A 22945-nucleotide genomic window follows, 5' to 3' on the forward strand; every position below is an offset into this window, starting at 1 on the left:
CGACGCTCCATGTCCTCCTCCCAAGCAACGCATCAAATGGAGTACTTGATGAACAGCACCCAAGCGATAATAATCAACGAGCAGACGAGGGCGATTCCCACCGCAGTATACGGCCTCGCCGGCCGCCGACCAACGAGGTCTCCGAGCTTGCCTTCCTGCTCGATCTCCATCCGCTTCTTGTTACTAATGCTGAGGATCCCGGCGAGATACCTCCGGTCCAGCACGCCGTAGAAGAGACCCAGACAGAACTCCAAGCCCTTGACGGCCACGAAGAACGCGATGACCCGCTCGTAGGTGCCGCCGGGCGTGATGTCCTGCAGCCTACCGGCGATCATGTCGACGATGACGCTCCCGCTGTTGTTGAACACCTTCCAAATGCCGAACACGAGGCCGAGCTCGAGCTGATTCGGCACGATCAGGGGGATAGAGGCCAGGAAGGGCAGCGCGTTCATGGTGGACGCCACGGAGGCGATGACCATGGCGCCCAGGGCGTTGGTCTGCGTGAAGCCGATGAGGCAGTAGACGAGGATCCAGATGGCGGACGTGAGGCTGACGAACACCATGCGGTAGCCGACGTAGTCGAAGAAGGTGCCGATGAGGGGCGCGCAGACGACGGGGATGACCTGCTGCACGGCGGAGGTGTAGCCGGCGAGCTGGGCGGTGGAGCCGCGGGTCCGGGTGATGATGTCGGCGTTGAGGCCGCTGAAGCCGCCGACGACGCCGGCCTGGAGGATCTGGGTGCAGGCGACGAGCCAGAAGAAGCGCGGGACGCGGACGAGGGCGCCCCAGTCGGGCAGGGCGGTGAGGGTGCGCGCGGTGGCCCTCGTCCTGAAGGTGGAGGCGTCGTTGTTGCCGTTGCCGCGTTGCGCGCGCTCGCGGGCGCGGACCTCGAGGGCGAGTTTCTGGCCCGTCGGCATGTGCGTCCATTCGGGACGGGACCTGGCCCACCAGACGTAGAAGATGTTCTGGAGGAGGTTGGCGAAGCAGACAATGGCGGGGATCCAGAGGGCCCAGCCCCAGAAGGAGGAGGCGTCTCGCATCGGGACGGCGGTTGCCTTTGCGATGAGGACGATGAGCTTGCCTGAGGGACGAGTGTTAGTTAGAGCAGGATGGTTGAGGGTTTGAGTTGTTTGAGGACGCACCGATTGCGAGGTCTAAGCCGTATACGAAGCCGAGGCCCTTGTGCTGGAACCAATGTGCGAGGATCTTTAATATGAGTGTCAGTTTCATGTGGTGTTATGTGAATTTCCTTTCCGGCTACGACGCACCTTGGATGTACAAGTCTCGATGACGGTACTTCCGAATCCCATGATCACTCGGCCGGTGACCACGAGAGTGAAGGAGTCCTGGTTCGAGCCGGCGGCTGAGATCACTGCGCCGATGAAGATGGCGATTGAGCAGGCCATGGAGCCCCTGCGTGAGTTAGCAATCAAAGCCTTGCCGACTAACACGAGACGAGCTTCATGTCGTCTGGCGTGTAAGTGCCGGTAGGCTTACCACTCAACGCCATAATGATCGAGTCCATACCCGCCGAGGATGGGGAGGATTGTGTTCACAAGCGACGTCGCAGATGAGATCGCGCCGTACTAAACCTTGAGTCAGCTTTGATTTTCTCTCGGTGAAAACTCTTCTTCACTCTGATATCTCACCTGGGAGTTGTTGATGTCCAGCTGCTTGATCAACGTGCTCTTGAGAGGACCGAGCGTGTTCTCCGAAAACGAAGAACCCCACGAGAGCGCAACGCCGCACACGAGAGCAGTCGCCTTCCAAGCCCAGGGAAAGTCCCTGATCTCGACAACACCCCCGGAAGGGACGTCGGTGACCTCTGCGATGCGCTTCTCGTCAGGGTCCGAGTCGGAGCGTGCCGGCGTGGCGATCTCGCCGGCGGGCGGGGGCCGCTGGTCTGCGGGGTTTTCGGAGGCCATATTGCCGCGAAAGACAACAACACTCAAAGAGAAACAGAGTGATTCGAACGTGCGAAGGAGGAGACTTCGAGTCGAGAAGACGTCGGACTTTTATCAATCTGTCAGTCTGAGCACATCCATCAGATAAATTTTGCCAAGGCTTCTTCGCTTTCTCGACGCGCTGCTCCACACACACTGGACACCCAGGTGAATGGATCCGCGGCGGACTTGTGTCCTCGCGCAGGACCACTTCCGATCTCGGTGGGCCCCCCTACGCGTCAATCATGGCCGGGGGTCATGCAGTTGGGCGGAGAGATGAGTGATCTTTTTGATGTTTGGAACTCTAGAAACTGAAATCGCGGGGCATTGCTGTCATAATCGCGTTGAGCTGGTCTCTCCTACTGCTCAAGTGATACTGAAGGCGCGAAATACCTTTCAGAGTTGGTTGGGACTGGGTGAGTTGCTGAAATGAAGCTTTGTAAGTGGTGCTACTTGCTACTGACAGACTAGAGTTCATCTTATTCTATCCGTATATAAAATCTCTCGTACAAAAGTCGTGTGGACTGTGGTGAGAAAGCTCTCGACTTCGCTGTTAGTTGACTGTCGGTCGCACGCTTCTCTCTGTTCCGCCATCGGTGCCAAGCCTCTGGATGCTCACCAAGTGCTCGAAAACAGGCGTTATTCATCACTGTGAGAAATCCCGACCTACTTACACCCCGGTCTCCTGCTAGGGCGCTCCACGGAGCACAAATTTTCACTGTGAGAGACAACAACATCTCGACATCCCTACCCGGACGACGTCAACAGACATGATTGGGCCTTACGTAGACTCTGGTCAGATCATGGACAAGTGAGCTGTCTCTTTCGACAAACACGTGAAGCCAAAAGGACTGCGCAATACGGATGACATGTCTCTCGCTTGCGCGGTGGGGGCGGCTAGTTGGTCGCTCCTCCACCCGCCTGATAATCTTATCAATCAGCCCGCATGACCATCTAATCAATCAGGGTAAATTCTCGCGATTCCTCCCTCCTTTTACCCCGGTAATGTCAAACACCACGCACATCTCGCCATGCCTACATCAGATCTGGCGCAGGCGCTCATGCCTCCGACCAAGCAACAGAAGAACGAGGAAGTTGTCAAGGCGTATGCTGCGTTCCTGTGTAGTCTGATACTCCTCGTCGTCGGTGTTTGTTGGTTGCGGGAAGTCTGCAATAAGGTCGAGACCCCAGCCCAAGAGTCAAAAACACCAAATGGACCGAGACGCCTGGCAAGATGGGCTCGGGCTCAAATATTTCGGTATGTTGCCCGTATAGCGGTGGTTGGCTTGCACTAACCGTTCTTTAGAAACTTAGAAAGACGTTCCAAATGGGAGTGGTTCGGTAAACCTTCAGTTGGAGTCATCGCCATAGTCACTGTCTATCTCGTATGCAACACCACTCTCTCAACAACTCACTTCGCCCTCCTCCAACTCAATCACTGGGCCTCTAGATTCGGATGGTAAATCTCTACAACTTCTGTAGAAAACCCCTGTCCCCAGCGCAAAGGCTGACTTTAGCAGGATGAGTGCCGCAAACATGGCATTGTGCGTCTTCTTCGGACTTAAGAACACGCCACTTAGCCTGATGGCAAACACCTCGCATGCGCAGCTCAACCTCTATCACCGCATAGTAGGCTACACCGCAGTCTTCCTGATGGTCCTTCACGCCATCTTCTACACCATCCACTTTGGTGTACGCCTCGGTCGTTGGGAAACCCTGTTGAAAAAAGAAGACATCGAAGGCATGGGCGCCGGCGTCGCCATGCTCGTCCTGCTACTGGGCGTCGCACGGCACCGGGGCTACGAAGTCTTCTACATCAGCCACATCGTCGGCTTCGTCGCGGCCGTCGTCCTGACCGCCCTGCACAGGCCGAACTGGGCCAAGAAACTGCCCCTCGTCATGTCGCTCACCTTCACCATGTGGATGTGCGACCGCGCGATCCGGGCCGCGCGGATGCTGCGCAACCTCGTCAACAACCACGTCACGCTCCACCCGCTCCCGGACGGCGGGACGCGGCTGCTCCTCGCGAAGCCCGGCGTCGAGGACGCCGTGCCGGGGACGCACTGCTTTCTGTGGATTCCGCGGGTCCATCCGTACGAGAACCACCCGTTCACCATCGTCGACAACGGGCCCTCGGGCCTCGAGCTCGTGATGAAGTCGCATCAGGGCTTCACGAGGGCGGTGGGGAGGTTCGCGGCCGGACACCCTCGACGGCGGCTGTGGGCGTCCGTGGACGGGCCGTACGGCGCGCTCCCAAGCATGGAGGATTACGACAAGTTGGTTTTCGTGGCCGGAGGGAGCGGCGCGGCGTTCACGTTCGGTCTCGTCAATCGCGTCCTCCGGCAGTGTGACGGCTCGAAACTCAAGCCGGTCGAGTTCGCATGGACGGTGAAGCGGAAAGGTTTGTTGGCTACTCGGTTTGTTCATCCCGCGCGTCAGCTGATCGTATGACAGAGCACTTAGCTTGGTTCCAAAACCACCTGCAACGACTGAGGCGAGCCTCGCCGACGGCCGCCATCAGGCTTCACATCACGGACGAGAAGTCCAAGACGGACTCGGACACCGCGCCGACTGCTGCTCCCGAGTCTCAGCACCACAGGAACACACCGACAACGGGACTTTTGTCAGAAGCGGGTACCCTGAACTACGAGACCGTGTCGGAGTTAGGCAACGCAGAGAGTCTGTTGTCCGAGGCTTCGCTCTGCATCGACGAGCAGCTGTTCGACCTCAGATATGAGAGGATGGACGTTCAAGAGGTGGTCGCGGACGCGATGAGGACAGTCGAGGACCACGATAGAGTCCTGATCGCGACCTGCGGGCCCGAGTCGCTGATGGACGCGGTGAGAGAGTCGGCGGAAATTTGGCGAGAAAGACGAGATCTAAAAATAGACGTCCATTGCGAAGACTTTTAGAATAGATAAAAACAACCACGGAACCGCGCCCGACTCGATGATCAGGGAAACCGGTAGACCTTTCGAGAACAACAACCTCTCTTCATAGAAGCTTTTCACGTCAAAAGAAGAAAAGCCATTCTTCAAAAGCGTTGAAAATCTGTCTTCAGGCACGATGAAGAGGGGCGCAAGTGGCTCTCCTTACTTACGCGACGGCGATCTCATCTCCATCTGAGCCTGAATAGGCTTAGTCTTTAGAAAAACATGGGGCGATTGACCGGCGGGTGGTCCGGCGCGGGTCGGGGTCTCGCATCTCCGAGTACCGCCGAGAAGGGGGCACGGTGGGAAGTGTGGAGTTTTCGTTTTGCAAAATGCGGTAACAAAGTCTTGGAAAGGGACGGCTCTATTCTGCACCACAAGCCAAGCGCGCCCGCCCGCCCGTTCATGTATACAATCGACACCCCCATGCTTTTTTAATCTGCTCCCCCCGGCGGCGCGGGTTGTGTGTGCTGCTGCAATGGAGCCTATCTGCCTCTGCAGCTCAGTCCAATATCTGGCCAAGCAATACGACGAGGGCAGAGCGAGGGAGCTGATCCCTGCCCTCAACACCCACCTCGAAGACCTCCGGCGCCTGCTGGCCCAGTCCAAGTCGCTCGCCCGCGACGTCCAGTTCCAGGTCACGCCGCGCAACCAGCGGACCAACAAGGCGCTGCTCGTCAACTCGGTCGACCTCGCGCCCGTGAACCAGGTCCGCGAGCAGTTCCGGGAGAACGTCGACGGGTTCTGGGCGGTGTCCGGGTCCGGGGGCCACGCCAACGCCGAGCTGCGCCGGCGCGTGGCCTGCGTCGTCGTTTTCCTCCGGTCGAAGCTGGATGCCCAGGCCTCGGTCCCGCCTCAGGTCGCCGGGATCTTCTCCGGCCAGCACAACTACACGGATGTGAGGAATGCGGGGAGGAAGTATATCCAGATCGCCCGGAAACTCGGGGGGTTAGGGTCGATCTTGTGGCTTCCGCTGGACATTCCACCCTCGACGTAAGGCTTCTTGGCCATGACCATTTCTCTTAACACATAATGCTGACTTATACCACCCAGATATGAAAGATACTTAAACATAGATGACGAGGATGTATTCAGCCATCTGCAGTCTTTAGCCCCGCGATTTGAGGATTATACCGTCTTCGTGCAGCGACTTATTCTAAGTCAACTATGTGGTACCCGGTCCCGGTCACATTGCAGCCCTGATGTCGCTAACGCCCGTGGATAGATCCCTCCTTATCATCGTCGTATTATAATCTTATCGTAGACTACGCCGATATACTCCCAGCCTCCGACCAGCTTTTGCTTCTCGTATACGCCCTCGGCGGCTCCTCCATCCCCGAAGACCTGTTGAAGTTCGTCCGCTTGCCGCAGCGCCGGTGGAACTCGGAAGGCGAGATCGAGAGTACTAACGCGACCGCATTTGGACTCCCTCCTGAGCTTACGAGTCTGTTGTCCGACGACATAGAGCTGTCCCTCGCGACAGAAAATCCATACATCATGAAGCACACTCTGAACGACGATGTCTCCGCATTATCTCTTTCTCCGGAATTCGCGGCATCGCTATCGAGGGCCCTGCTGCCTAAAGCAGTCGACGAGCTGGGAGCCACGGCCTTGAAGTTCATGTGTTTTATTTGCCCACCGTGTTACGAGGGTAACACAGACTGGTATGTTCGACTTGAATCCCGATGATCAAGATGTCACCACTTACGCTACTTTAGGTCTCCAACGCTCAAAGAAACGGTCTGGAACACGATGGACAGAGCAATAACAACATACAAAGTACAATCTTCGCTCCGAACCCAAGTCATCGACGCCATCCTCTACTACGCCGAGAGGGACTCGGTCGCCATGCGGCGCGTCGCGGTCGAAAAAGCCAAAACCTTCCTCCGGAAGTCGATGCCGTACCAGTACCACGCCTCCGTGGTCCTCTTCCGCAGCAACATCTACCGCATCGACGGCGAGTTCGCGAAGTCCGAGGCGCTCATCCGCGACTTCGTCTGGCGCGGCCCTCACCCGTCCACCCGCTTCGACCACGCCCTCCTCGGACGCCTGCACATCTCCCAGGTCGAGAACAAGATCAAGTGCTACGACAACGACGTCTCCTCCTTTATCTACAAGTGGCAGGCCGAGCAGCCGCTCTCGACCCTCGACATCGAGGTCACCTTCCGGCTGCAGAGCACCGCCGCCCGCTACTTCCACTCCATCGGCGACTTCGACGCCACCCGCGACTCCCTCGAGCAGTCCCTCTCCCTCGACAACACGAAGCCCATCCGCCGCAACACCCGCCGTCTCCTGGTCGGCAGGCTGGCCGACATCTACTGCAACATGCGCGAGTACTCCAAGGCCGTCGACCTGCTGCGGCCCGAGCTCGACGAGACCACCGACGCCGAGCGGCCCCGGCGCGGGTTCCGCCGGCTGCTCCTGGCGTCGCTGGAGGCCAGCATCGGGCTCATGAGGCTGGACGACGCCGAGGCCGCCGTGAAGGAGCTGGCGGGCTACGAGCCGGCCGCCATCGACAACCTGCACGACCAGCAGCTGCACATGCGACTGCTGGTCGCGGCGGCGCGGATCGCGCACCTGGACCCGGGGCGTCGCGGCGGCGCGGTGGCGTTGTGGGAGCGCGCGCTCGAGGACGTGCAGCGCATGCACACCATCGGGTCCGGGGGCGGGTTCACGGCGGCACTGATCTACCTGTCGCTCGCGCACGCGCGGCTCGCGGCCGGGGACCGGGACGGGGCGCGGCGGGCGTGGGCGACGGGGGCGGAGATCCTGCGGACGGAGAGCTGCGAGTTCTGGCTGCCGACCGTGCCGAACGTGTGGCTGCAGAGCATCGCGAGGGATGTGCACGAGACGCAGGGGTGGACGTTCCGGATGATGCAGCCCGGGGGCAGGCCCGACGTCACGACTCCGTGAGTATCGGGGTGTGTCGTAGAGTTGTTTTTGACTTGGTTCGCGGGGATAGAAGGAGAGAGAGAGAGAGAGAGAGCTATGGGCGTTAATGTGTCATGATGGAAATGGTCGGATTTGCGGTTCAGGATGGGAAGAGATGAGATACCAGGGTTTTGTTTTTTACATTTGAGGAGGACGAAGACTTGACAGAGGCATGTTTAGACATTGCGAATAAAAGTTCCTTGGCTTTTTGGATATACGATTTCGATTAGAACATTATCAATTGTTCCAAGACATGCCTGAGAGTTGACGCCATCGACCACAAGGCCGTATTACCCCGACCCGAAGCCGTCGACTGGCTGACAGAATCTTTATCTGGCCGGTTCAGGCAGGTCAGAAATACGAATGTAGCCGAGCTGACAGAGTATTCGAAGAAAAGGGCATTCTTACCGCTTACATGTACTCTCCCCGATGCTTGTTTCCCAGGGGTCTGCTGCGCCGCAGGGCGAAACGCCCAAGTAATCTTCGTATCGCGTTTGGCCAATTCGCAATAAGCGACGTCCATCATGCACCTCATGTGAGAAAAGAGCACGCAGCATCTTTCGTCGTCATCTCACGCAACCTAGGAGTCCCAGACACCCAAGTTTTCCCTCATCTCATAACCCCGCCAATTGTATTCCTTTGGCTTCTTCTTCTTCTACTCTTCTCGCGACATACGTAACATTGATCTCCAGCCATGGGTCTATGGCCTCATCCAGAGGTCCCCCTCGGCGCGGCCGCTTGTCCTCACCCGTCCCTCGGCAACCTCGTTCTCGGGCCGCACAGAGGCTGCCTACGAGATTCTCGCGGGCCGTACGCGGATACGCGCCTACATCTCTACGTTTCTCTCCTACCTTGCGCGATTGGCGTCGTCTTGGGCCTGTTCCGTCTATGGCATCTGTGGAAGAAGCCACTCGTGACTCGGTGGTCAAATTGGGCGACGCTCAAGATCGTGAGTTTAGATCAGCAAATCTTCGCAAGGGAAAACTGTCTAACCTCCCCCTTCAGATCCTCTGGTGCCTCCTCGCAGCGATAGATCTCTCCATCTCCGTTCTATCCATCATTAGAGGAGCCTGGAACACCGCTGAGGTTGTAATTGTCGCCGCAACCGCAGCTCTCACCTTCTCATTCAACACCGTCTTCATATTCCTCTCCAAAACAGAACACAGCAAATCCCGCGCCCCTTCGGCCATCCTGCAGTCTCTCCTCCTCTTCACAATCATCTTCGATGCGTTCCGCGTGGGTAATCTATGGCTCGACCGGTATCACGGGAGCCTGGCCATCGCTTCACTCCTAACAGCCCACTTAGCCGTGAAGCTCATCCTCTTGATGACTGAATCCGCAACCAAGTCCGTCTACCTCACCATCCCAGCAACCCAACAATCCAAAGAAGAGCTCTCGGGCATTTTCGGCAGGGGCCTCTGCCTCTGGATCAACCCCCTCTTGCGGCTGGGCTGGAAGAAGGATTTGACGCTCGACGATCTCGAGCCGGTTGACGACGCGCTGTCGGGCGAGCGGGTACTAGAGAAGCTCTCTGCGGCGTGGGACGAATGTAGGCCGAACGACGCCGGGAAGAGTTTTGAAGCGTCATAGCTAACGTGAGGCATTTCCAGCAGACCAAACCAAAGACCACGCCCTCGCCGTCGCCGTGGTGAAGGCATTCGCGCCAGAACTCTTCTTCATCCACTTCCCACGCCTAGCAAAAGTAGGCTTCGCCCTGGCCCAGCCGATCTTGGTACGAGTCACCATCGAATACGTCCAAGATGGCAACAAAAGACCGGTGGAGGACGGATACCGGCTCATCGCCGCATTCGCCCTCGTCTACACCGGCGTCGCGGTACGAATTTCCCACTTCTGCATCACACGCCCTCACCTGCTGAACAACAACAGATATCCACCTACTTATCAGGCCAGCTCGCGTACCGCCTCATAACGCGCATCAGGGGCTCCCTCATCGCGGTAATCTACCAGCACATGCTCGCCCTGCGCCCGGAGGCGGCTAACTCCCAGGCGGCGGTCGCGCTGATGAGTACCGAGGTGGAACGCATCACGGTCGCCGCCGAGTGGTCCGTGGCCATCGTCCCGAACCTGATTCAAGTCGTCCTGGCGCTGTGGATTTTGGGGAACCAGCTCGGCGCGGTGTGCGTCGCTCCCGTCCTCATCGCAGTCTGTAAGTCGTGTGCTGATGTTGTTTTCTTTATAATACCCCACCGCGGGAGTATGATTTGATATTGACTGGGACAGTGAGCGTCTCCGGCGCGATCAAGCTCGGCAGACTCATCCCGCCGCGCCAGCGCCGCTGGATGCAGGCCATACAGAGACGCGTGGGCATCACCACCGAGATCATCCGCTCCATCAGGGGCGTCAAGGCGAGCGGGCTGAGCGGCACCGCGCGGGACCAGATCCAGGGCCTGCGGGACTTTGAGCTGGAGGAGTCCAAGAGGTTCAGGAGGGTGCAGATTTCCAACGTACTCGTCGGTGAGTTTTCCGTCGAATCGGTGCTGCGGCTTGTGAACCACACACACGTGCGGACGGGATTCTGACAACAGTCGTGTGAGCAGGCCAGTTCCCCTCGATCATGACGCCCGCCATCACCCTCGCAGCCTTCGCAGTAACCCAACACCTCGCCGACGGACGGCCCCTCGACGTCGTGCGGGCCTTCACATCTCTGAGTCTCCTAGGCATCCTAATCAACCCCGTCTCGGAACTCGTCATGATCCCGAATAACCTCGGCTCCTCCATCGGCTGCCTCGACCGGATCCAGGAGTTCCTGGTCAAAGAGAAGAGACACGACTACCGCGACGTCAAACGCGCGCAAACCCAAGACCCAAACGCCACGGTACACCCACCAACCAACCCCGAACCTCTCATCAAAGTCTCCAACGGCTCTTTCGGCTGGACCGCCACCCACCCAATCCTCCACTCCATCACCCTCGAAATCCACCACTCAACGCTCACGATCCTCACCGGTCCCGTCGGCTCGGGCAAGTCCACGCTGCTCAAGGCCCTCGTGGGCGAGACGCGCCGCGTCGCAGGGGTCGTCGAGTATCGCACCGCGCCCGAGGTGGCGTACTGCGACCAGGACCCCTGGATCCTGAACCAGAGTATCAGGGAGAACATCGTCGGCGGCGCGGAGTTCGTGTCGGAGCTGTATGAGCGGGTCGTGCGCGCGTGTCAGCTTGAGGAGGATTTCGGGTTGATGCCGCGGGGCGACGAGACGGTTGTCGGGAGTTCCGGGGCGGCGTTGAGTGGTGGGCAGAAGCATCGCATCGTAAGTCTGCTTTCAGCATTGTATGGGAAGTTTTGCTCGGGTGAGGTATTTTCTTGCTGATATCGGAGCTACAGGCCTTGGCGAGAGCCGTGTACAGCGGTAAGCAAATCGTCATCATGGACGATAACCTCAAGGGCCTCGACTCCAGAACGGCATCGCGGTGCTTCGACGCGCTCTTCGGGTCTAGTGGTCTGCTACGCGAACAGAAGAGATCCGTCATCTTCGCCACCCACAACGGTGCGAACCTCCCCCTCCTTCCTCCCACCGCAGCTTTTCTGACTTTTGTACCTCCAGCCCAATGGCTTCCCTCAGCAGACCAAATCATCTCCCTCAACGCCGAGGGCAGGGTATCCGAAAGAGGCACCTACGACGAACTACTCAAAGCCGGGGGCTACGTCAGCAAACTCCGCGTGGCCCAGCAAAACCTCCCGGAGACCGACGCGCCCTCGCAAAAGGAGCGAGACACGAACGAACACGTTTCGACGAAGAGTAAGCCCGTCGTTAGTGACGAAGTCAAGGCGAAGAAGAGGGGGGCCGCGAATACCGGCTCGTTGTTGTATTACATCCGGTCCATGGGCGCGCGGCCGTTTCTTCTGTTTGCGGGGATGGTGGTTTTTCACATGGGGTGCCGGACGATGCAGCGTGAGTAGTCTTTTTCTGAACAGACAACCTGACGGTTTAGTTCGTCCCTTTTTGTTCTTTGGAAAGAATTGCTGATGTAGGCGACGACAGGTCTCTGGGTCAAGTTCTGGGTCGCGGCGAACGAGGACGGCGGGGAGCCGAGGCTCGGGTTGTGGGTTGGGGTGTACGTTCTCTGGGGCGTTTTGACGGAGGTTTCGCTCGCGATTGAGACGTAGTGAGTTTTCTCGGGCGTGACCAATGTTTGAAGTGTCCGGTTATGTTGACGTGGAGCGCAGTTATTTCCTCGTCGTCATCGTTCCGCACTCCGCCAAGGGGCTTCACTTTGGCGTGCTCAAGGCCGCGTTGGCGTAAGTTCCGTCCGCATTACAACCTCCATCCGAAGCTAATACTGATATCCCAGGGCGCCCATGTCTTTCTTCGTCAAGACGGACACAGGCGTCATCATCAACCGGTACTCCCCCGCACCCCCGATATAGACTTCCCAAGCTCACGACCTCGCAGCTTCAGCCAAGACATGAACCTCATCGACCTCCCCCTCCCGCTCGCCTTCATGTTAACATTCGACTGTAAGCCACAGTTCCCAAGTCACTCGAGTCAGGAACATCAGCTAACCAACCATCCAGACATCTTCCTCGCAACAGCAGAACTAACCCTAACCTGCCTCGCAACAGGCTACCTCGCCCTCGCCATCCCCCCTCTCGCCCTCCTCCTCCACCTCATCCAACGCGTCTACCTCCAAACGTCCCGCCAAATCCGCCTCCTCGACCTCGAGGCCAAGTCCCCCATCTTCTCGCACTTCCTCTCCACGTCCTCCGGCCTCGTGACCATCCGCGCCCTCGCCTACACGCGCAGCGCACAAGCCGAGAACCTCGCGCGGCTGGACGCCTCGCAGAAGGCCTTCTACGCCATGGGCAGCCTGCAGAAGTGGCTCCTCCTCGTGCTCGAGCTCACGGTCGCGGGGCTCGCGGTGCTGCTCGTGAGTTCGGCCGTCGCGCTGCGGGAGGACATCGACCCGGGACTGCTGGGCGTGGCGCTGGTCAGCGTGATGGGCTTCGGGCAGCTCTTGACGCTGCTGTTGAAGTACTGGGCGGACCTGGAGACGAGTCTGGGCGCGGTGGCGAGGATTCGGGAGTTCGAGACGGAGACGCCCGCCGAGACAAGTGGCGACGGGGAGGGTCCGCAGGGCGGGTGGTTTTCTCAGGGGGGGATTCGTGTTAGTGATGTGTCCGCCGCTTACGACGACCACCAGGTCCTGCGGGACGTGAACTTGGATATCCGGCCGGGGGAGAAGGTCGCCGTGTGCGGGCGCACGGGGAGCGGGAAGTCGACACTCCTCTCGCTCCTCCTGCGCCTTCACGAGCCATCAGCGGGGACGATCGAGGTGGACGGCGTGGATATATCGGCGGTACCCGTCGACGCGCTGCGCGAAGCCCTAGTCGCGCTGCCGCAGGATCCGCTGTTCCTCCCGGGCACGGTGCGACGGAACCTCGACCCGCTCTCCGTCCGCGACGACGCGGCTATATCAGGCGCATTGGAGAAGACGGGGCTCTGGGGGCTGATCGAGGACAAGGGCGGTTTGGGGGTGGAACTGGAGACGGAGTGGTTGAGCGCGGGGCAGAAGCAGCTGTTCTGCGTGGCGAGGGCGATGTTGAGGCGGAGCCGGGTGTTGTTGCTCGACGAGGCGACGAGCAGGTGAGAGACATTCTTATCATTGATGATGAGGGTTTGTAGAGTGTTTCACTGACGTTGTGTGTCACAGCTTGGACCAGGCGACGGAGCAGACTGTGCAGGATCTCATACGGACGAGCTTCGAGGGGTGGACTGTGATTGTGATTGCGCATCGGCTGCGGGCGGTTGTTGATTTTGATAAAGTTGTGACGTTGCAGGATGGGCGGGTTGTGGAGTTTGATCATCCGAGGACGTTGATGGAGCGTGGCGGGGTGTTTGCGTCGTTGTTGAAGCTTCAGGAGGGGTGAGAAGTGAAGTGTTCCGGTTCTCTCGAGCCGTGAGTTACCGGTATTCGAGATGCAACTGGCACGGGAGTCTTTTACATACAATGCGCGATGAAGAGTAGAATCGGTAGGATCTCATATTATCGTCTCGTCAATAGATGTCATTTTCGTCATATCCCTCCCCACATCTCCCCGCACACGGAATTCCCATCTCTTACTTGCTCTTCATGATATCCACAGCCCGTCCTGCCAGACCCTTCGCCTCTTCATCAGCCAACGAGCTCTGCGCCGTCGCGAAACCCTCCGTCCAGACACCCCACCTCTCCCGGTTGAACCCCTTCCACTGACGATCTCCAAACCTGCCGCCGGCAGCGCCGGTCTTGGCCTCGAGGTCGCGGTCCTCGGCGGACAGCTTCCTGAAGGCGTCCCCGGCGTGCCGGATCCACAGCGACGCGTGCCTCACGGCGGCGGCGCTGTCGGCGTCGGCGGGGTGCTCCGTCTCGAAGGCGTCGCGGAGGGCCCAGAGGCCGTAGGTGGAGTAGTCGAGCGGGTCGGCGGTGCCCTCGACGACGGAGGCGCGGGCCGTCAGCTGGGCGAGGAAGGCGGCGAGGTTGTCCCAGCTCGCCTTTTCTTCCTTTGAGGCGGATGCGTCGGTGATGTCTTTGGTGGTGTTAGTGACGAGTGGAATGACGGAAAAAGCCTCATCTTAGCCGGGCTGGATCTCATGGAGATCAAGGCAGAGTGAGCCAGTGACGGGGGTGGACCTACCAAAGTTCCACAGATCGCGGGCGACCCATCCGAAGGTGGGAAGATCTTTCCAGACGACGCCTTCACTCAGATGCAATGACTGGCCGTCGGATGCCGTGACGGTGGTCTCGCGCAGTCGCTGGATGAAGTCCACGAGAGGGCCCTGCTTCTCCGGAGGGGTCTGCTTGGCGACGGCGAAAATGGCGTTGTACGTGTCCCAGAGGAAGTCTTCCAACTGCGACTCGGAGTCCTTGGCCAAGTCGTTGAATTTCTGCACCGTCTCGTCGAGGGCCTTCTTATCGTCGCCGGTCTTGACGTAGGCGTCGAGGGCCTTGTAGGCGGGGAGCGCCGCGATGGCGCTGTTGACGCTCATTTTTTGGTGATTGATTCGGGTCCGTCTGAGAAGGAATGAAGAGTTTGGAGAAAGATTGTACGAAGAAAAGAAAATTGTCGAGAGCGACGTTGCGCGGCGAAATGATGGAGGAAAGCTTGCAAGGCAGGTGCAGCCCACGTGGAGGCGTACTGGCCTCACTGACGTCGGCGTCGTGACGTTTCTTCGCACTAGGTAAACACTGTGAGTAATGGCCCCGCATTCGATGGCCACGTTGTCACTCAAACGGGCAGGCGGCCGGCGTCCTCCGGGCGGTGTAAATGCAACTGCGAATCGGCCGTGGCACAGGAACGCGCAAGCCCCTGGCTGCAGGTGAGATCTTCTTGTGGCTTTAAAAGACAGTCATTGTTTTTGTAACCCTCCAAGCTGAGTTGTTCCTGAAAATGAAAAGAATGGGTTCGGTTAGTCGGCTCCTGCCGCCGGCGCTGAGAACCTGGAAGTGGGGGCTACAAAGCGGGTCTGGACCCGGGCGGCCTCTCACAGACAGGCGTAAGATTAAGCTTATGTGATTCCGAGTTCTCCCATTGGCTCACGGCTGTCTGCACGTGATAGACGCCCCACCATCTCTCCGTTTCTTCCTCAGCGCGACAGGCACCACGGCGCATCTCGGGCAGGCGCCAGCGCATGTCAGGCACCTAGGGGAGCTCTTGGAGGCTTCGAGACAGCTGAACGAGGCGCTATCGATTGCCGGTTTTGCACTTGGCGCGCGGGAAATCTACGCCGGCCAAGCTCTCGGCGGCTTCGTTTGTTGTTCCTTTCTCATTTTCAAATTTTTAAAAATGCCCCTTCCATTTCCATCTACATCTTGAAACCCCCATTACCCATTACCACCGGCTTTATTTATCGCGGGCCGGCCCTTCCCTTCCATCCATCGCGGATACTAAAAATCCACTCACAGCTTCTTCCATCAGACGTCTCAAAACCGTTACAGCCAAACGCTCCTTCCCGCGTTACCCTCAATAACTCACTCTGCTTAATATCTCACTCATCCTTCTTTCACTCACTCACTCCCTCACTCACATCCACAACCATCCATCTCTCCACAACGTCACATCGGCTCGCGGCTCACCTCAATCTCATCCCACTCACTCCCCACACACGCACAATGGTCAGCCTCAAGTCCACCCTCGTCCTGGCCCTCTGCGCCGTCCTCGCCGCCGCGAACCCCATCGCCCTCGAGAAGCGCCAGGGCACCGCCGACATCAACCAGGTCCGCTGCGCCGACGCCCGGTACTCCCGCAAGCAGATCGACGAGGCCACCGCCGAGGGCTGCCGCCTCTACGCCGCCAACCAGCAGCTCGGCACCAGCCAGTACCCCCACCGCTTCAACAACCGCGAGGGCCTCGCCTTCACCACCACCGGGCCCTACCAAGAGTTCCCCATCATCTCCTCCGGAAACTACACAGGCAGTACGTTACCGTCATCTCCCTCTCTCTCTCTCTACCCCACGCGCGCTTGACTCGTGATGGTGCATGTGTGATGTCGCACCCGCATACGTGACGTTCCTTGGCATTCGATGTTTGGACCAGATCGCTGACGCGCATCGATCGCACAGGGGCTCCCGGCCCCGACCGCGTCGTCTTCGACCCTGATTATCGGGGCCGCTGCGTCTACGTCGGCGCCATGACCCACACCGGCGCCCCTTCCCGCAACGGCTTCGTCGCTTGCAATGAGACCTCATCGACCAGCGGCGGCGGTGGTGGAAGCGGAAGCTCTGCGGCTTCAGGTGTCACTACGGGCTCATTTGGCGTGATACTGCCTGTGCTGTCGCTGCTTGCTCTTGCCGCCTAATGATGAACAGAGAAGTGGCGGAAGCACATGGTTGTCTGATAGTTACCGAGGCATAGTTAGACTCTTTGAACGTCCTGCCGACCGGGCTCTAGCCCTTCATGGACCGCAGCGTTGTGTGGAAAGTTAGCCAGACACGGAAATGCTCTTACCGTCGCTGGAACTCGTCGGAAACGTCCTAGTAATAATAAACATTTATCCCTTGATCTTGTCGGGACAAAACAAAGGCGCTGCAACGTAAATCTGAGCGATTGAATGCATGACGTCGCAGGCGCTGGGACGGATCCAATCGAGGAAATTCTTAGTCGCCCACTGGGGCCTGGGCCTAGAAATAGCTACCGGCTGTCACTAAATGTGCCCGGCTGGGTAGTATGCGGGGTGACAGGTGGCAGCCCGGACCCTGTCTTTCGGAACGGGGCCGTATTAAAGCGGGTCACCGGATCCGGGGACACGGGGGATCGTTCGGGAGCTGACAGGATCAGCGCTTTCGCCAGCTCCGGCTCAAAAATGCTTCAGCCACGAGGATAAACATGTCATGCCGAGGGGCGATGCATAAAGACAAAGGGGACATCACATAAGGTGTTGTTTGGAGAAAATGCATCTATTTGCTTGTTCAATAACGTCTAACAGCACCCTGACATGAAAACAAAACACAATCCTAGCTCCACCCGGTCCAGCAAGATCAAACAGACGCCCGCTGATCTCTTGTATGTGCAACCTCACGCTCCTCGGACCATATCGACTGCGTCGATCTACTCAGAAAGATACCAACAAATGGTTGCGTTGTATTTCATCGCGACGAAGAGGGCGCGGTGCGACGCATGACTTCGTTGGATGCGTTTTCGAAGCGAGGTGGTCCCTGAATTTGCACAAGGATGCTGAGCTGGTAGCGATCGTCGAATTTCTGGAAAGGGGCGGCGGGTTCATGCACTGTCATTCAAATATTAGTTACGGTTGAATCCGCGTGAGGTAAGGTAGACGGAGTAGGAGAAAAGCAAAATGAGAGGGTGTCGTGGACTCACGCGGAAGTTGCATTGAAGCGGGTTGTGGATGACCTCTCTTACGCCATTGAAGGTACGCAATGATAGCGGGAGGTACGGTGATGATCAATGCGACGAGAGCAATGATACCTTCTGCTGATAGACTTGGCATGCTCAATTTATGGAACATATGATATGGCGTAGGGTGTGTATGGAGGAACGGTGAGCAGAGTTTGCATGTATAGGGCGATGCCCAACTGACAACAAGCATCACAGCGATGGATTGACACTTTACTTTTGACGACAAGCAACAGGTAAGGACCCGACGGGATAAGGCAGGAAGAACTAAGGGAGCCCGGCGAGTTGTCCTTGTCGTGTTCCGCGAACCTGCAACTCGATCAACTTGGACTAGTCCCGCCTCATGCGCCGCGAGTATGCGCCGCTAGTAGAAATATCATTGCTTTGAGTGGTTCCTGGAGGTTACAACCTGAAAAAGACAGGTAATAGGACACCAACGGGACGGGGGCAGGGGCTACTCCCTAGCCTTACCTGCTTCGCTCCAATCACATCTGGCAAAGATTTCCGCTATTCCATCCAGTTTAGCTTGGCAACCCGTGACGATCTGATTTTCCGATAAACAGACCAGTTTGTACCTGAAGCCTTCGTTACCACACAATGCCAAGGAAGGCACTTCATTGCCAGATGTATCTGGAGCCCCTACTCACTTTTTGTCCAAAGAAAAATAAGAAGAAGGGTATGCATACACTGAAAAACGTGAATTATGTATTCCGTGGTTGAATAAGGTAAGCAGCAGTTTTCAGTCGCCAATTTACCTTTGACCACCTCATCGGTCATGTAAGATGGCCAAAATGTGCCAGAAGCATGCGAAGATTTTGAAAATTGTTCGGTGGTCGATCGGCGGGACGAGGCCAACATGAGTCAATTCATCGATGCTCTGGAGAAGTTGTTCCGGTTGATCATACTGCAAGAGACCGGCTTCTTTCGTCAAATGTCGTCGGACGGCCACATGACAAGGAAAGTTGAAATCGGCCTACTGGCCCCGGCTTCGAGAGGCGTAAACGAGTCTCTGCGGCGAAAATTGAAACCAGAAGGCGACGCCTAAAATGACATCGACACCAACCCCGAGGGGTGTTCTGTGATGAGCGTGATGTGTGGAAGTATTTGCGGCGCGGGAAAACCTGGTGGCGAAGTCTCCGGAGCCTCTCACGCATATGATGGTGTTGAAATCAAGGGAGGGGGCAGCAAGGTTCTATTAGGAAACCACTACGAACCTGAAAACGAGCTTCTTCCAAATGACCGAGAGGTCGATAAAAGTCTATGAAAAGCGAAAGGCGGCGCAAAGTATCATGCATGAGAGGACAAAGCCGTGAAATATCGGTATCAGGTGCTGATGGAGCTAGTTCACCAATGAAGCTCAGGGACTGGGGGAGTCCGATATCAATTCTCCTTTCCGAGTGGCACGGGGCAGGCAGCGTGAGACTAGGGCTATGCATTGTGGTTGCCTTCATATTTGTCGAAGCAGAATTGACCGGCACATGCAACTCGTTGCCGCCCCCGTAAATAAAGGAGACGAGTCTCCGAGAAATCCATGCCCTTAATCCTTGAACACGCAGATTATGGGCTCTTTCTGGAAGCTGGTTCCAACAAGAACTGCATGTTGGCCCCGAACATGCACGGCATGTGGAGTTCAAAAGAGGGGTAAACCAGCCTCATATCATGATCCAAAAGCTCGAACTTCCATCGTCCTTGCAACTTTCTTTACTTTCTCCAAACCCATTCCGAACAATTAGCCTCTCGGCTCTTATTGCTTACCACGTGCATCCCAGTATGTCAATCGTTGCCCAAGATCCAGCTACTCAGGTAGCCGAGGAAGATCAAATCGCTATCGACGAGAAGGTAATGTGTTGAGTGAATTGTACGGTATGGAAGAGTGGCTGATTAGGGTCTCAGCAAGTTGATGAACGGGCGTACGATTTAGCAGGAGTGAGTGCCAACAAGCGAGTTTCCGAGTCAAGCAATTTGGCTTACAAAAGAAATCTGAACGCTCAGAGCCTGTCATCATCAAAGACCAGCATAGCAGATTCCATCCTGAATTTCCGCATCGAAAATGGACGGACCTATCACGCGTACAAGGATGGGAGTAAGTCACTGATGTTGGGGAGCATCCCACAGACTTTACATGACCATATCTAACACGAAAATATGAAGAATACTCCTACCCGAACGATGAAAGAGAAAAGAGCCGATTGGGTAAGTAGGCCGCACAACGGGTCGTTATGTCACCCCGTCTAGCCCGAAAACAGCGGGAGGCTGACGACTGGGTTTCGTAGACTTGCAACACAATCAATTCCTCTTGTCCCTCAATGGCAAGCTTGGTCTCGCCCCTCCCAACGAGGAGAACTCTGAAGTCAAGCGTGTTCTTGATGTGGGGACTGGAACTGGTATTTGGGCCATTGAGTTTGGAGAGCTTCACCCAGAAGCAGAGGTTAGTGCCACGCGCTTGCGAACGACTGTAATATGTTGGCCCTATACTGATCTTCGTCTTAGGTTCTTGGGATAGACCTCTCCCATCCACGGACAGAGTGCAACCTTCTCATTGAGCTTGTAGCTGTGGAGGAGAAAGGTTTTCTGACTTCATGCAGGGTTCCTCCGAACGTGACATTCGAGATTGACGACATTGAGGAGCCTTGGCTGTACAAAGAGCCATTCGATTACATCCACAGTCGAATGATGACATCGAGCATATCCGACTGGCGACAGTTCATCCAGAGATCTTATGAGTGAGTGTCCGACATAATAGCACTTTTTCAACTATTATGGTTCTCATTCCAGCAATAGCAACCTTACTCCTGGAGGCTATTTGGAAGTCCAGGACATGGATCTGATGCCCCAGTCCGACGACGGAACTCTGAAGCCCGACGCCGCCATCGTGCGCTGCTTCGCCGTCCTCGGCGAAGCCGCAACTGTCTTGAACCGGTCATTCCAGGACATACCCGCTCTTGTCGATGTCATGACAGAGGTCGGTTTCGTCGACGTCCAGATCAAGAAGATCAAGTGGCCGACAAACACGTGGCCCAAGGACAAGTATTACAAGACCTTGGGATGGTGGGCGCATGAGAATTGCATGTCCGGAATCGAAGGATGGACAATGGCACCTTTGACTCGCGGGTTGGGCTGGAAACGGGAAGAGGTTCAGGCTTTTCTCATCGAATTGCGGAAGGAATTCAGAGATACGAGCATTCACGCCTACTGGCCCGCGTAAGTCATACTAACCCTCCGCCGAACAAGTTTTCTGGAGAGCCTTTTACGCCGACTAACATAAAATCAATAGCTATGCAATCTACGGGAAGAAGCCAGAGGCGTAGGCAAAGTCGTCGTAGAGAGAGATCAGAAACCCTCAAGCACATCTATGAAGAAATGAAGTAGATATGTAAAATTGACCAGAGAACGTTCAAATACACACGATTTGAGACACTTAAGTCAAGGCGTCATTGACACTATGGAGGTACCGATCTCGCAGGAGCGTGTAACACGAGGTAAACAGTGGGAGTCTTTTCCCATAGCTCAATGTAAGGAACCGACGACGTCCTCAGAAAGAGTATTCCAATCTGATTAGTTGTTCTGAGACCTAATAAGCCATTTTCTGTTCTGACCATCTTGAACAGAGACTATGGACCTGGCACTCCAGTGCGCGTCTAATGCGGTGCAGGACCGCCGCACAGTGGCGCGGCCCACATCATCACTGATAATAATATCCCAAAAGGCGTCTCGGCCAGTCCTTACATGGTCTATACTTCCAGGAGCCCCTGAAGAATGAAGCAAGCTAAGCATTCAATGAGTATAGCTGTGGGTAGCATCATTTTCGTTTGGTTAGATGAAGGGGCTGGTGAGGATTCAAACGAGAACCAAAATGCGATACCTCCTATCTCACATGGCGAAGCAGGTCTATTCAGGGAAATGGGGTCTCTAAACTGACGGAACTCACTGAAAGATATTACATCGCCCGCTGTTACAAGTGGGAGTTTCGAACTCCTCTTGACGGAGCCACCCGTGCAGCACATATATCGCAGACTGAATTCAGACACTCGAAGCAGCGACGTTGCACGTAGCGCATGAATTCTACAGCTTCGTTTGAAATACTACGCACTTTTGAATCTGATAATCTAATGAAATCAAGTACCATTGGCAATGCGATAATCGAAGCAATGATTCCGGCTTTTCCGATGTGACGCTGGTGACGATCATTTCCTGGGTCAGTTGGGTTACTCTCATGAACGGGAGTGCTCCGGTTGTTAAGTCCACCGAAAACGATGGAAATCCTACAGAATTGTACACTGCATATTCATTGGATCTCACTCCGCTACAGCCTTACAAGCCGCTTACTACGCAGGGTGCGTTGCTGATCTCAGGAGCCGGCAACGGCCGGTGTGACCGACTATTCGGGAAGGTGGGGGTACGGCATCACCCGGGCCAGAGGCCGGGTCGACGGATCCGCGAAATAGCACAGATTCAGGAGTCCACCGATCCGCCTTGCGGGAGTCGATGTCTGTGCTGCAAGGGTTCTATGGATAGGGGAGGTGTTCATCTCTACTATCAAGTGTTTGGATCCTTACCACGGACTACCGCGAGGCCTTACGAATAGCCTCGGTCTCCTTACGTGTGTAGTTCTATGCGAAACCACCAACATCCCGGCTTTCCATGCTAAGCACTGCGTAGACGTATAACACCCATGTTAAGAAATCAAAATTCCGTGCGCGGGCGCCAGATGCCGGGACCCCATATCGGCTCCAGTTCATCCCACATCCCGAAACATTTTTGACGGTTGACGTACGTGCCATCTGGGATGGCCATATTCTAGAACCAACGATAACGGCACTGCCGTCGAAAACCTGCAAGGCACATACCTGTTTTTCGTCCCTTCTGCAGCTGAAAAGCTTGGCCGAACGCTAGACGCCGACAGCGGTTGCATGAAGAAATTTGGTGATGATTGATGAGCAACCACGTACTGCGGTGGGGTCTTCAGCCTCAGTGTCAGTGGTCTGAGCCGCAATGAGGGATGGGATCATGGGACGTGACTGGCGCTTCGGAGATTTTTTCATTTGGACGACAATCACGTTGTTGTACGGATGTCCCGGGCAAAAATTGTCAATTTTTGCTTCTCGTCTGATGTGATAAATAGACTGCTTCGATCCCGCTCACCGGACCTGACTTGGCTTCTCACCACCTTCAACTCGAACCACCAAGCACCGAATAAGTAATAGCTCTCACCACAGTCTATCGCTACAGGCAAACAGCGTCATACAACAGCCTCATCTAGTCTTTTCACATCAACTCACAAAACAAACCGCAATA

At 56.4% G+C, this 22945-nt stretch overlaps 6 protein-coding genes across 6 annotated transcripts; 4 read left to right on the forward strand and 2 right to left on the reverse strand.

Moving 5' to 3' along the window:
• Positions 1 to 32: 32 nt before the first annotated feature.
• CkaCkLH20_05622 (major facilitator superfamily transporter) lies at positions 33 to 1925 on the reverse strand (the record flags this gene model as incomplete). The annotated part of the gene is made up of 5 exons (XM_038888340.1): positions 33 to 1081; positions 1143 to 1206; positions 1269 to 1413; positions 1498 to 1586; positions 1650 to 1925. 5 exons carry the CDS (start codon positions 1923 to 1925, stop codon positions 33 to 35), a joined length of 1623 nt encoding a protein of 540 aa, XP_038746237.1.
• A 1049-nt stretch (positions 1926 to 2974) lies between these two features.
• CkaCkLH20_05623 (uncharacterized protein) lies at positions 2975 to 7786 on the forward strand (the record flags this gene model as incomplete). The annotated part of the gene is made up of 8 exons (XM_038888341.1): positions 2975 to 3201; positions 3250 to 3402; positions 3464 to 4344; positions 4398 to 4783; positions 5397 to 5866; positions 5927 to 6033; positions 6099 to 6537; positions 6592 to 7786. 8 exons carry the CDS (start codon positions 2975 to 2977, stop codon positions 7784 to 7786), a joined length of 3858 nt encoding a protein of 1285 aa, XP_038746238.1.
• A 712-nt stretch (positions 7787 to 8498) lies between these two features.
• Positions 8499 to 13690, forward strand: CkaCkLH20_05624 (ABC multidrug transporter; the record flags this gene model as incomplete). The annotated part of the gene is made up of 13 exons (XM_038888342.1): positions 8499 to 8753; positions 8810 to 9353; positions 9415 to 9638; positions 9692 to 9971; positions 10046 to 10279; positions 10363 to 11072; positions 11147 to 11714; positions 11805 to 11928; positions 11990 to 12061; positions 12115 to 12165; positions 12216 to 12280; positions 12338 to 13406; positions 13474 to 13690. 13 exons carry the CDS (start codon positions 8499 to 8501, stop codon positions 13688 to 13690), a joined length of 4413 nt encoding a protein of 1470 aa, XP_038746239.1.
• Positions 13691 to 13880: 190 nt separating this feature from the next.
• On the reverse strand, positions 13881 to 14786 carry CkaCkLH20_05625 (uncharacterized protein; the record flags this gene model as incomplete). The annotated part of the gene is made up of 2 exons (XM_038888343.1): positions 13881 to 14326; positions 14435 to 14786. The coding sequence occupies 2 exons, from the start codon at positions 14784 to 14786 to the stop codon at positions 13881 to 13883; spliced, it is 798 nt and encodes a 265-aa protein (XP_038746240.1).
• Positions 14787 to 15909: 1123 nt separating this feature from the next.
• Positions 15910 to 16595, forward strand: CkaCkLH20_05626 (uncharacterized protein; the record flags this gene model as incomplete). The annotated part of the gene is made up of 2 exons (XM_038888344.1): positions 15910 to 16213; positions 16360 to 16595. 2 exons carry the CDS (start codon positions 15910 to 15912, stop codon positions 16593 to 16595), a joined length of 540 nt encoding a protein of 179 aa, XP_038746241.1.
• A 2825-nt stretch (positions 16596 to 19420) lies between these two features.
• On the forward strand, positions 19421 to 20958 carry CkaCkLH20_05627 (methyltransferase domain-containing protein; the record flags this gene model as incomplete). The annotated part of the gene is made up of 7 exons (XM_038888345.1): positions 19421 to 19489; positions 19544 to 19733; positions 19802 to 19843; positions 19924 to 20078; positions 20141 to 20373; positions 20432 to 20851; positions 20925 to 20958. The coding sequence occupies 7 exons, from the start codon at positions 19421 to 19423 to the stop codon at positions 20956 to 20958; spliced, it is 1143 nt and encodes a 380-aa protein (XP_038746242.1).
• Between the last annotated feature and the right edge of the window lie 1987 nt (positions 20959 to 22945).

Source organism: Colletotrichum karsti (genome assembly GCF_011947395.1).
Source record: "Colletotrichum karsti strain CkLH20 chromosome Unknown Scaffold16, whole genome shotgun sequence".
In the NCBI taxonomy this organism is placed as follows: domain Eukaryota; kingdom Fungi; phylum Ascomycota; class Sordariomycetes; order Glomerellales; family Glomerellaceae; genus Colletotrichum; species Colletotrichum karsti.